This window comes from Scyliorhinus canicula, chromosome 8 (assembly GCF_902713615.1).
Source record: "Scyliorhinus canicula chromosome 8, sScyCan1.1, whole genome shotgun sequence".
Taxonomy (NCBI): Eukaryota; Metazoa; Chordata; class Chondrichthyes; order Carcharhiniformes; family Scyliorhinidae; genus Scyliorhinus; species Scyliorhinus canicula.
Window position 1 is genome coordinate 143,729,025 of NC_052153.1, and position 13,776 is coordinate 143,742,800.

At 43.7% G+C, this 13,776-nt stretch overlaps 1 protein-coding gene across 3 annotated transcripts in view; it reads right to left on the minus strand.

Moving 5' to 3' along the window:
* Positions 1-233: 233 nt before the first annotated feature.
* Positions 234-13,776, minus strand: part of LOC119970550 (versican core protein-like) — a 225,779-nt gene continuing 212,236 nt past the window's right edge. Inside the window, exons 14-17 of one of the 3 annotated variants that reach the window (XM_038805361.1) lie at positions 8,666-8,810; positions 7,266-7,448; positions 2,319-2,458; positions 234-1,404 (exon numbers count right to left, since the gene is read on the minus strand). In XM_038805361.1, the coding sequence (XP_038661289.1) occupies positions 2,334-2,458; positions 7,266-7,448; positions 8,666-8,810 (453 nt within the window). In that variant the 3' untranslated portion in view covers positions 234-1,404; positions 2,319-2,333. Of the gene's footprint in view, positions 2,459-7,265; positions 7,449-8,665; positions 8,811-13,776 lie in introns of all 3 variants that reach the window. The other 2 variants (XM_038805360.1, XM_038805359.1) reach the window with 2 other exon arrangements.

Consider the following 13,776-nt stretch of genomic DNA (forward strand, 5'->3'; position numbering starts at 1 on the left):
TGACCCTCGACTGTCAAAATTCCAATATCTCCAATATTTTTAACTAATCAATGGAAGTTTCCAAAGAAAATGAAGGGAGCATCCAATTTATTTAAGTCCTCAATTATTTTTCTACCATATTTCTCACTGCAGTGTCTTGGAAGTGAATCGTTAATTCCCAAAGACCCCAGGGCAATCCAAGAGGATTGACAACCCTCATGTAAATTCTGTAAATATGCAAGAAAATAACTGAGCTCCAGCTTCAGTTTTTTTTAATAATGCTCTTCAAGTCAGTTCTACCAGTAGGACTAATGCATGAAAATAGAAACAGCATGATCAAGACTTTGTTTTGGTTTCTTTGGTGAACCACAGCATGTAAAAAAGTAACAAAAGATTTTCAGTATTTCAGTCACAAATACTCAAACATTCACATTATACACTATACAAGTTAAAATATAAATACAATATTGTTCGGTGTGCATTGTAAAGATTAAAAATCATAGAGTAATTTTTTTTGCTGCTTATAAAGAGAAAGAGAAGACTGGAGTTGGTGGAGTAAGCAGCATATTTTCTTTTAGAAATGAATTTATTGTAATAAAAAAAAATTGCTGCTGACCAGACTGGTTCTCATTTTTAGAAGAGGTCTTTGTTCTTACTGCACCGTAACCACGGGATTATTCAATTGATTTCTGTCCCCTCGAAATCTCTCCATGATTGAATTTAAATCAGTGAGATTTGATTACTCTCATTATAGTTTGTAAATGACTTTTACGCAAACTTGCCACATATATCGAGAAATCTGAATGAAAATCAGACCTTGAGAATAAAAAATACATTGTCTTAAAATTCGAATCAAAATGGCATACTGAGATCTATTCCCACAGTGCAAATTGTAAAAGCCTGTGGCACTTGACAGATTCCCAAGGGTTAACAGCAGAAATGTTACAAAAATATATAGTTCTGTTTGTCTCTATCCCGTCCTTTCAAAGCAAATAAAAAAATCCCAAGAATTAAACTAAGTTGCCATACGTTATCGCCAACATATGCTATACAGCTGCCACATTCAGACATAAACATTCATTTAAAAAATGCACTAAGATGGTTATATATACAAAAATTAATTTATTTTTTTGTTTTTTTTTACAAACAAAAGTAGGTTTATATTCACCCTTAGAAAAAGGCAGCTCCATATTGTAGTGTGGTTAGTGAGGGCTGCAAAAAGCTGCCATGTCTGACAAAGTTAATACATTAGCACTTTGACCTCAGAAAGAACCAAATGGCTTTGGAAAGGTCATGTAGCGTCCTTTTGCACTTGCTATTCTGATTGCTTGTATCCAGGTGAGTTAAAGAGCAGCTTCACAATGCAGTCTCTGGGCTTGATCCCACCTTGCATCCTTAGAAATACAATACACAGGAGTCTTGTAGCTGCAGAAGTGAAAGATCGATTGAGGAACGTAGTGTTGAATGTTTTTTGAATCAGACAATTAATCATCCAGGCTCTGCAAAAACAGTTTCCACTCACATTAATGCGCCATAACCTTTTCCATTCTCTGGTTACGTAAAACTGCTTATTATAGAGATCAAAATAGTGTATTTGGAGCAGCAATCAAAATGGTGTTCATGCAGCCACCAGATTACTACAAAGCAGCATGTTAACACCTTCTTTTCCTTCATACACATACTTGCAACAACGTAAAATGTGGCAAGAAAGTAAATTAAAATATCCACTAGGGGGCACTGAAAGAACAGTGAATCATTTGATCATATACCTGAAATGAATGCAATAAATAGTGAAATGTGTTTTGTTTTTAATTTTAAAAATATATTTCAAAATTAGCTCGACAAGATGAATAGGTATGACTGACATGTCAATCTATATTGGTTGGCAGGAATTGCTGAAAGAAACGTAACTACTTGCACATGCTGTAATAAACAGAAAACTAATGACATTGAAAGGTGGTGAAAAAGGTGCAAAAACACTCTAAAAATACTTTTTAGTGTTAAAATTCTCCTGCAAACGGATGTGTAGTAAATGCACATATAAATAAAATGTTTGTCCTATATTTGCAAGACAACAGCGGCAAGGAGATTTGTTGAACTGTAAAATGCTGAATATTGGAGCTATGAAATGGATGAAGATACAACAGGGCTTCAGTTTCCTTCAGCGTAAACTTAGTCAGCTCACTTTGAAATGAATGCTTTGCATTTCTTTTAACCATCACATTTTTTAAGACACTGCTGTTTGATCTTTCCCTATGTGTTTTTTAAAGAAACACTCCCCACCCCATTGTGTTACTATAGGCACTGTTTGGCTCGAATTGCAAGGAACAGTTTCCCACCATTCAGTGGTGTGGTCAGTGCCCTGAATGGAATTTCCTGATCCAGCGATGGTGGTGTCTGATGGGGTCTTGTGAGCTTTTCATTCCTTTTCGGTACAATCCGTGAATATACCTTCGAGAGTTTCTTTGATATGTGGAAGCTATCAAGCAGAAGAGAGAAAATAGAAAATTAATATGCGGTTATGTAAAACTGACCATAGAACTTGAACTTCAAACAGCTGGGGTTAAAATCCAGAAAAATCAAGAGGTTAAAGCGCCACCTGTGCAAGCTATGATCAAGTCCCATGTGCAGTCCTTGACTTGTACAGAGCTCACGAGATAGTTGGGATGCTGTGGTTGGCTTTGGCGCCTTTAAACAATGGAACAGAAAAACAGTCAAAGGGATTTCAGCTGAGGAACGGGATTGTGAGGAGGGTGATTTCAGCTGAGGAACAGGGTTATGATGAGGGTGATATCAGCTGTGGAATGGGGTTGTGAGGAGGGAGATTTCAGCTGAGGAATGGGGTTGTGAGGAGGGAGATTTCAGCTGTGGAACGGGGTTGTGAGGAGGGTGATTTCAGAATGTGGAACGGGGTTGTGAGGAGGGAGATTTCAGCTGAGGAACAGGGTTGTGAGGAGCGTGATTTCAGCTGAGGAACAGGATTGTGAGGAGGTTGATATCAGCTGTGGAATGGGGTTGTGAGGAGGGAGATTTCAGCTGAGGAACAGGGTTGAGGGGGTGATTTCAGCTGTGGAATGGGGTTGTGAGGAGGGAGATTTCAGCTGAGGAACAGGGTTGAGGGGGTGATTTCAGCTGTGGAATGGGGTTGTGAGAAGGGTGATTTCAGTTGAGGAATGGGGTTGCGAGGAGGGTGATTTCAGTTGAGGAATGGGGTTACGAGGAGGGTGATTTCAGTTGAGGAATGGGGTCGTGAGGAGGTTGATTTCAGGTGAGGAACGGGGTTGTGAGGCGGTTGATATCAGCTGAGGAATGGGGTCGCAAGGAGGGTGATTCCAACTGAGGAACAGGGTTGTGAGGGGGTGATTTCAGTTGAGGAACGGGGTTGTGAGGCGGGTGATATCAGCTGTGGAATGGGGTTGTGAGGAGGTTGATTAGCCAATGTGAATAGCCAATGTTGTTCCTTTGTAGATAAGCCAATGTTGTTCCGTTGTTTAAGAAGGGTTGCAAGGAAAATCCAGGTAATTACAGGCCAGTGAGCCTTGCGTCTGTGGTAGGAAAATTATTGGAGGGGGTGCGTCAAGACAGCATTTACTCCCACTTGGAAATAAGTGGGCATATTAACGAGAGGCAACATGGTTTTGTGAAGGGGAGGTTGTGTCTCACTAACTTAATCGAGTTTTTCGAGAAGATGATTGATGAGAGTAGGGCTGTGGATGTTGTCTACATGCTCTTCAGTAAGGCCTTTGACAAGGTCACTCATGGCAAGCTGGTAGAGAAGGTGAAGTCGCACGGGATCAGAGGTGAACCGGCAAGATGGATACAGAACTGGCTCGGTCAGAGAAGACAGGGGGTAGTAGTGGAAGGAGGCCTTTCTAAATGGAGGGCTGTGACTAGTGGTGTTTCTCATTGATCAGTGCTGGGACCTTTGCTGTTTGTAATATATTTATATAAATGATTTGGCGGAAAATGCAACTAGTTTGATTAGTACATTTGCGGATGACACAAAGGTTGATCGAATTGCGGATAGCGATGAGGACCGTCAGAGGATACAGCAGGATACAGATCGGTTGGCGACATGGGCGGAGAGATGACAGATGGAGTTTCATCTGGACAAATGTGGGGTAATGAATTTTGGAAGGTCTAATACAAATGGGAAACACACAGTAAATAGCAGAACCCTTAAGGGTATTGACAGGCAGAGGGATTTGGATGTACAGGTCCATAGGTCACTGAAAGGGGCAATACAGGTGGAGAAGGTAGTCAAGAAGGCAAACTACATGCTTGCCTTCATTGGCCGGGGCACTGAATTTAAGAATTGGCAAGTCATGTTGCAGCTTTATAGAACCTTAGTTCGGCCGCACTTGGAGTATAGTGTTCAATTCTGGTCACTACACTGCCAGAAGAATGTGAAGGCTTTGGAGGGGGTACAGAAAAGATTTACCAGGATGTTGCCTGGTAAGGAGGGCATTAGCTATGAGGAGAGGTTGGAGAAACTTGGTTTGTTCTCACTGGAATGACGTAAGTTGACGGGCGACCTGTTAGAAGTCTACAAGATTATGAGGGGCATGGACAGAGTGGCTAGTCACAAGCTTTTTCCCAGGGTTGAAGAGTCAAGTACTAGGGGGCATAGATTAAGGTGCGAGGGGCAAGATTTAAAGGGGTTGTACGAGGCAGGTATTTTACCCAGAGGGTGGTGGGAGCCTGGAACTCGCTGCCGGGGGAGGTAGTGGAAGCAGATACACTAGTGACATTTAAGGGGCATCTTGTCAAATACAGGAACAGAATGGGAAGAGGCATATGGTCCCCGGACGGGTAGAGGGTTTTAGTTCAGACGGGTAGCATGGTTGATGCAGTCTTGGAGGGCTGAAGGGCCTATTCCTGTGCTGTAATTTTCTTTGTTCTTTGTTACTTATTTCAGCTGAGGAACGGAGTTGTGAGGAGTTTGATGTCAGCTGTGGAACGGGACTGTGAGGAGAGTGATTTCAGTTGGGGAACGCCATGTGGAGAGGGCAGTGAGGGCATGGTGGGAAGTGTTTAAACTGCAAGAGTATTTTTAAAGTTTTTTTGCGGCAGGATTCAGGCCTCAGATAATCGTACATGAGGTCTACTGAAATGAGATTCATGCCTGTCGTTGCTGCCGAGAGACGTGGAAAATTGGGAAACACGATCTCTCTGAAGAGAATCCCATTTCCCTATTCTCTCTAGAATTTCCGCCCAGATTGCCGATCCCGCACACGGCTAGTCTGGGTTTAAAATCACCCCATGATTAATTAATATTAGACTTTTTTTGTATTTCCCAATCTTCACTGAGTCACTTTCGTCAAGTTAAATGCAAATAATCCACACATTTAAAAGACCTTTACTGAAATATTTCAACCAACTTCTATCGATGCATTAGAGAATATTTTTTGTTGTTTCAACATTTTGACCGACCACAATGCTTAGTTAGGCTTTTTAAAAATAATTAAATACAATATTATTGTTGAAGTATTTTTGGTTCCCTTATGCCAAATTAGATTATCAATGAGTCTTACTTAGGTCAAATTATTCATGGAAGCCCCCCAGAGATAATCATTCAACTATTCTTCTCCATGGTTAATCTTCCAAACCAGCATTTAATTTTTTAATAAACTTTATTGTGTCATGAGAATGTCACTTTAAGAAATGTTTGGCTGCTCATGTTACTGCAGTGATGTCAGAATGTGGGTGGAGCTGAGCTCTGGTTCTGCTTTTTAGTTTCACTTTGAGAAAAGCTTGGGTGTGTCTGTCTTTTTGGTTTCATTTTTCAGTGTATTGCAGCTGAAGTCAGACAAAGCAGCTGTACTGTTTGAGCTCCCTGCCATGAAGGACTATCTCTTGATCATTTGGTGAATTCAGAATTATAAATGTTTTCAGTAGTGAATGTAAACCCTGATGTGCTTCTGTTTAAAGGTTTGTTAAGTCTTCTGGGTGTTAAAAGAACAGCATACAGATTACTGAGTGTTGTATTCTTTGAAGGGTATATTTGATTTACTGGTTGCTAAGATGTTCATTGTTTGTTTTAGAAAGGTTAACTTGAGTTCATAGAATAAATATTGTTTTGCTTTAAAAAAATACTTTTCCATTTCTGCTGTACCACACCTGTCGAGTGGGCCATGTGCTCCCCATACCACAATCTATTAAAAGTTGTGGGTCAGGTGAACTTCATGATACTTTTTGGGGTTCTCTAAACCCTGGCCCATAGCAATTGTCACAAATAGGCTTACATTAACACTGCACTAAAGTTACTGTGAAAAGCCCCTAGTCGCCACATTCTGGCACCTGTTCGGGTACACAGAGAGAGAATTCAGAATATGCAATTCACCCAACAACACATCTTTCGGGACTCGTGGGAGAAAACCGGAGCACCCAGAGGAAACCCACGCAGACACGGGGAGAACGTGCAAACTCCGCACAGACACAGTGACCCAAGCCAGGAATCGAACCTGGGACCCTAGAGCTGTGAAGCAACAGTGCTATCCACTGTGCTACCGTGCCACATTTGCAACTCTAACAGCTAAAATGAATGCAGTGAAAGGAAAATTAGGGTGAGGTGTAGCTGATCTGGTCTTCCGTCAGCCCTGAGTATTCCATTCGTGCATGGCTTGAAAAATCATCTTTGTATTCGGCAATAATTTATTTTCTGCCAGGTCAGACAAAATAAAATCTCCTTGTGTGAACTAATAACACAACAGCAGAAGGAGATTTAACAATCCTCAAAGAACTGGCAACTTCCACATATTTAAATATTGAAAATTCCATCTACCAAGGTGGCATATTTGGTACATGAATTACTTGCCATTTCAAGACCTGAGCCCAAATCAAAGCATCAACTGACAAGTGTGGTATTGGCTGTTATGTGAACTGGTTGCTCAGTATTAGACATCTGGGATAAGAAGAACATTACCTCAGTGGAGGAAATCTATCTAGTCATAAGCTGTTAAAACACATTTTTATTTTCAACTGGACCCAAAGCAGAACTAACCACTGCCCTGTACAAGTAATGCTCCAGAAGACCTCACTGCAGAAGGGCATGCAGCTGTAAACGGGAGGAATTGATAAATATAAAAATAGTTGGTGTACTCAAAGCTGACACTGTTCCAGAAAACTAACAGTCAAATGTAGGCTGATGAAGCATCTTTTCTGGAAATGCTTGCAAGTATTTGTTCAAATATTTCAAACATGACATAGACCTTATCACCTTTTCTATCTTTCCTTCTCTCTGTCCCTCACCTTCTCCCAACTCGCACAACATTGACAAAACTTACGTGTTAAGCAGGCAACTTTTGGTTTATCCCAGTATCCATTGGTTCGACACTTAATGATTGGAAAGTGGCGTTGGATAAAGCCAGCACTGCAGTGGTATCTGATCATAGAATTTATTTCATATCGAGGCTTCATCTTTCCGAACGTTCTAGCATTTTTCACAACCGGAGGTTGGCCGCAGGCAACTAAACACAAGAAAAATGGATGTTAACTTCATTGAAGGTGACTTACTTACATGTGGAAATGTGCTTCTTATTGTGCAAAGTAATGGCAATCTCTTTCTAGTCTATTCGATCCAAGAATTACTCGCAGACTGGTGTATTAAATTTCAATTCTAAACATCATGGACAGACATAGGTTCATGTCATGTTCTGCTCAATTCATGATTAGAACTGCTTCAGCTCTGGAGTAGCCTAACAAAGGTTGTGGCATCTGCCAGAGATACAATCAGAGGAGATTTTCATGTGCGACAGTCCTTTCAGCTCCAAGATGTGAGGCCAAGCAGATGAGAAGCACAGAACAAGTGAAGAGGGTATTCAATAGAGTGCATACCTCTGCCATGCTGTGTTAACTCAACATTAAAATCCATTATAACATTTATGCACTTCTAGCTGATCTTTTATCCCATAAAACATTTCAGTAGAATTGGCAATCAGGACTATTCACAGATATATCACAGATTTTGTAAGAGAACAAATGAGTGGACTTCGTCACTGCTGTTTCTTTATTACAATCATACAGCTCTACCTTGAGCCTTTACCTTGAAACACACAGGTCAAAATTATTCAGAGTAAAAACAAAAAATGAACACAAAAATGTCACCGTTCATACTCTCAATCATTAATTCCAACTTCAAAATGACCATACATGTCAAGGGAGGACAGGGCCAGTTCAGCTGCAATGCCCTCCACAGTTGAATAACCCACTAACCCTCTGCTGAGGCTCAAAACATGGGAATAATCAATTGGTTGAAGTACTGAAACGACTGCCAGTGTCCCAGGGAACTGTGCTATATCGAGGGAATGAAGAGAAAGGAGTTGAATCTTGTGAGGGAGCGAGGATGGAGTATCGAGTGCAAAAATATTTGAGACATAATAAGACATAATAATAGGATCAATTTTCCACTTTTGCATTCCAAGGGCACACCCAAATTGCACAGCAGGAAATTATGCACACCTGCTAATCCATGAATTCCATCCATTAGAAAACAAAGCTTGCAGTTCACTGGTGAGTGTTTTGACTACACATAGCCAGTGCAGAAGCAGGGAATGTAGCTTCATACCGCTTTCTCCTGTTATCCCCAGCTTTAGTCCACTGGTGAGGCTTTACGGACATATTCAAGGGAGAAGTGAGAATTAGAAAGGGGTGGGGTCAATCACATACAGTAAGTGCCAGACCTCACCTGTGCCTTTTTTGCATGTGTATGTGAGGTGGTAGTTACATGGAACATCATTCCACTGGCCATCCTCATGCCAGATCATAACGACACAGTCTTCTCCAGAATGAAAGAAACTGTCGGGCTGGTGTGGGCGCCAGTTTTCATATTGCTGTATGAGAAACAGAAATGGCAGACATTGAGCAGACTCATCTGGTTTATCCATAGCTATACTCCTCTCAGGGTCAGATTGACTGTGCAACAGGGTGTTCAGAACTGACATGACATTTTCAGCATTGTGGTACAGAAGAACTAAAGCTTCAAAGCCCAGAAAGTACAATTAGGCATTTTTATTCCATGTTTTTGGGCATGATTTAACAGGACAAAACAGAGTCCCCTTTTGGTGCATTTAGCAGGGTGTTTCTTGGTGCTGCAGTGCCGCTATTTAATTACACCGCTATTTAATAAAACTTTGCTGATTTTTGTCCTCAGCAATGAATGGCCGAATGAGGCCGCACTTATCTCATTTTCTTTGCTGACGAGCTCAGTTCACCAGTGTAGGAAGAGCAGCTGCGGATCAAGGCACCAAATTTAAATGCCGCCCCAATCTTTTGACCCCCCCTCAGTCACCCCACCGTGGCCTCCGGACCCCCCACCGCACCAAACTTACCTCTTAGGGGTCCTCGAGCCCCCACCCCCACCTCACCCCACATCTTAAGGACAAGGCATCCTTGGTCCTGATTCCTGGCACGGGCAACCTGGCGCCAGGCACCTTGGCACTGCTAGCCTGGCAGTGCCAAGGGACCAGGCTGGATGTACCAAGGTAGCTAGGTGCTAGCAGGAGTGCCGTTATGCTTGGTCCGCGTTTGTGCAAACCAGTGCTTAATGGCACCCTGGCAAAGTCTCCAAGGTGAGGACGTTAATCCCAGACCTCAGGAGAATACGGCGCAGACAAATTTAAATGCGCCATTAGTATCATTTACGTATGTTAATCTGGATCTGGCCCAGCGAGGGTGAAATCCAGATCGCAATGTCTTGCAAGATCTTGTTAAGTCTCACGAGGCATTTTGAGCATCTGCAATCTCGCGAGAGGCCTCTCACGGGATTCAATGGCCTTGTCTTTTCACCAAGTAGGGCACAAAGAGGCCATTAAATCATGCCCATTGTTCCTATGATGTTGATATTGGTGTCATACATATGCCTAATGTTGGTGCAATGGTGTGTAAATTATAATAAACTGTTGCACTCAAAGCAGAATTTAAGTGTAAGGAGATGAGGTAATGCCAACATAATAGTATTTTGTTCGGAAAGATAGTGTCATTTCATTCAGAATTAAAATATGGATTGTAAGAAAAGGTTTAATAAATTGAACCATTCTGGATTCAATGGGCGTGTCCTAACCAAATGGGAACAGAGTACCATAACAAGCACGTTTAGCCGGGTGTTCCCGGAGCTCTCAGCGCCATCTGCCAGGACTCTGGTTATATTCGGGGCCTCAACAGAAAACACCTCGAAAAGGCTGCAGTTAGTCCCTGTTCCTGCACTGAGGTGCTCCTCTTCTCAGAATTCCAGTGCAGGAGAATGCCGGCCCGATCTCTCAGCCCCACCTCCCATGACGTGACCCGTGAACCCCCCTGAAGTCCCAACTCACCTATGAGGGGATCCTTGGGCCCCCCTGCACCCACACAGTGTACCCTGGGCACGATGCCCAGTGCAGGAAAAATACCAGCCTGACATCTTGGCAGTGCCAAACTGACACCCAGGTGTCAATGACAGAGTGCCAGGCTGGCACTGTCAAGGTGCCACCCTGCCCAGAAGGCAAGGACCTGAGGGCCTCGAATCCCTTGGGAGAACCCCACAAGTGCTGCCCCTCTGGTGCCCGTTTGTGGCGACCAGCACTGAACACAGCTCGCCCAAGGTCTTTAAGGCGAGGTGTTTAGATCGCATGTCTCAGGCAGGTCATGGAAATGTATATTAGTGTAAAACCAGCTGTCTCCCTCTAATATGCAGATTTGCAATACAGTGATCCTACCCACAATAGGCAGGACTCGTGACATCTCGCAAAATCACTTGAGATCTTGGGAGGCATGCAGCGAGATTCTCCCGAATCCCCACGATGGCCCGACGCCGGCGTAAAAAATAGCGCGAACCACTCCCGCATCGGGCCGACTGGACGTTGTGGAATCCTCTGCACGTCCGGGGGCTAGGCCGGCGCGAGTTAGCACATGCGCAGAACCGTCGGCGTGATTCCGCGCATGTGCAGACCGGCTGGCGTTTTCTAGCGCATGCGCAGGGGGTGTCTTCTCTGCGCCGTCCACGACGGAGCACTACAGTGGCCGTCGTGGAAGGAAGAAGTGTCCCCATGGCACAGGCCCGCCCGTAGATCGGTGGGTCCCGATCGCGGGCCAGGCCACCATGGAACCCTCCCCGCGCCCCCCCCCCTCCCCCCTCCAAGGACCGCACCAGATGGCCTACCAGCCTGCCCCCTCTGTGTGGGACCATGTCCAATCCACGCCAGTCGCTAGGCCCATCGGGACCTGGAGAATTGCCGGGGGGTGGCCGCTGCCCCCGACTGGCGTGGCGTGATCCTCGCCCCCGCCCAAAAACCAGCGCCGGAGAATACGGCAGCCGGTGTCGAAGCAGTGGGGCGGGTTTCACGCCGCCCCCAGGGATTCTCCGACCCGGCAGAGGGTTGGGGAATCCCGCCCCTGGTGAGCCGTGTAGATACCGGAAGAGGGATCTCCTTTTTGTTATGCATTTTGAGTATGGCCGGAGTGTGGAGGCTAGGGGCTTTTCACAGTAACTTAATTGCTGTGTTAATGTAAGCCTACCTGTGACACTAATAAAGATTATTTTTTTTGCAATTAAAGGGCAATTTAGCTTGGCCAATCCACCTACCCTGCATGTCTTTGGGTTGTGGGGGTGAGACCACGCAGTCACGCGGTGAATGTGCAAACTCCGCACGGACAGTGGCCCAGGGCCAGGATCGAACCTGGGACCTCAGTGATGAGAGGCACCAGAGCTAACCACTGTGCCACCATGCCGCCTAAAAGAGAGATCTTGGGCAGCACGGTGGCACAGTAGTTAACATTGCTGCCTCACAGCGCCGAGGTCCCAGGTTCGATCCCTCCTCTGGGTCACTGTCTGTATGGAGTTTGCACATTCTCCCCGTGTTTGCGTGGGTTTCGCCCCCACAACCCAAAGACATGAAGGGTAGGTGGATTGGTCATGCTAAATTTCCCTTTAATTGGAAAAATTAAATTGGGTACTCTACAATTATATTACAAAAAATGAAAAAAAGAAAAATAAAGGGAGATCTCCTGCCATCTATTGACCTTGCCGCATTACCTTTTGGACGCAACGTAGCCGGTAAATCATGTCCAATGTCTAATTGTTCCAAGAGCCTGCATTGCAGACATTCAGAGCACGACTGCCACATGCTCTTGTGCTATAAGGTTTAATACCTCACAGGTCCTGTGCTGTAATGTCTCAGCATCTGTTCCTAGCTTTAAGAATACAAAGCCTGATGCCCCAAGTTCTTGTACGATAATGATTTGGGGCCTGATTTACATCCTGTGAAATAAGATTCAGTGCACATCTCAGACATTTTAGCATAGGATTCAGTTTCTAACTGCCCTCTATCCTTAAGCAAGTGATCGCATTTTTTAGGAATGCTTTCCCTCATGTGATTTCAATGGATGTCTGCCATTGCCAAGAACCAGCTTTCTTGTTTCTGAGTTGCACATAGGCCCTTCAAAAGAAACAGAATATATTTTATGAAATTCATGAAGTTCTAAAAATAAAATGCTATTTGGACAACTCCAAAATATCATTGCACATTGGGTGTTGGTTAAGAGACTCCGTTTTTACCTTTGTACGTGGTACAATATTATAAGAGAACTGATAAAACAGACAAAATGCAAATCTGCCAAGAAGTAATAATTCACTCCATGAGCAATTTGGTCTGAATTTTATTCCTTTGGCTTGCTTCAGCATGAATGTCTGTTTTCTCATTTTGCGATCAAACAAATAATGCTGAATGTGATGCTAAATAAATATTCTCAATTTGGTCTCTCAACTTCCGCGCTTTCTCGCCAAAATTCAAGTTTCGATCCTTACCATAAAGAGGCTGACTTTCAAAAAAATATTTGCAGTTCAAAATATATTTTCAGTTCATAAATTATCAATAAATGTATTCATTTAAATCAGGGCTGAAAAGGACATCAGTTGGATATTCTTGGACCCCTCCCCCCCATCAAAAAACAAGTCGCATTGATTTACACCCTAGCATCATGTTATGTGCCCTATCTGCATTTCAAGGTAAAATTTAAATAAGTGTTTAAATTAAAATAGAAAATGCTGAGAATTTGCAAGTCATCAGTTCAGCAAAAATCAAAAGAGAAGTTAACAGTTTGGTCAAAACCTGATCTAATATTTCCAGCGGCTTTTTCATTTAACTTTGAATAAAACCTCTTTATATTTTGGTTCGGTCCCCTATCTTGCAAAAGTTGGACACAACGTCGGTTGTGAGGCGGCACGGTGGCACCGTGGTTACCACTGTTGCTTCACAGAACCAGGGAAGTAGGTTAAATTCCGACCTCAGGTGACCGCCTGTGTGAAGTTTGTACATTCTCCCTGTGTGTGCATGGGTTTTCTCCGGGTGCTCTGGATTGGCCTTGCTAAATTGCTCCTCAATGTCCTTCACCATCAAAATCCTACGGTCGCCATAGGCCAGAATCAAAATTGGACCAGCACATAAATTCTGTGGCTGCAGGAACAGGTGAGAGGCCGGATATTCTATTTTAACTCGCCTCCTGGTTCCACAAAGCATCTTTTCCACTTCCAAACCACAAGTCAGGATTCACAAGTAATAGAACACTCTCTATTTTCCCTGGATGAGTGCAACACCAACAACACTCAAGCAACTAGTAGACTACTTGCTGGCACCCATCTTAAACGTTCTCTCCCGCCACCACTGGCCCACCGTGGCTGCAGTGTGCACCATATACAAGACGCACTGCAGCAACCCACAAAACCTCTCCAAGTGTACCCTCCAAATTCGCAATCTCTACCACCAAGAAGAACGTGGGCGGTGGGCACATTGGAACACCATCTCTTGTAAATTTCCCTTCAACTCA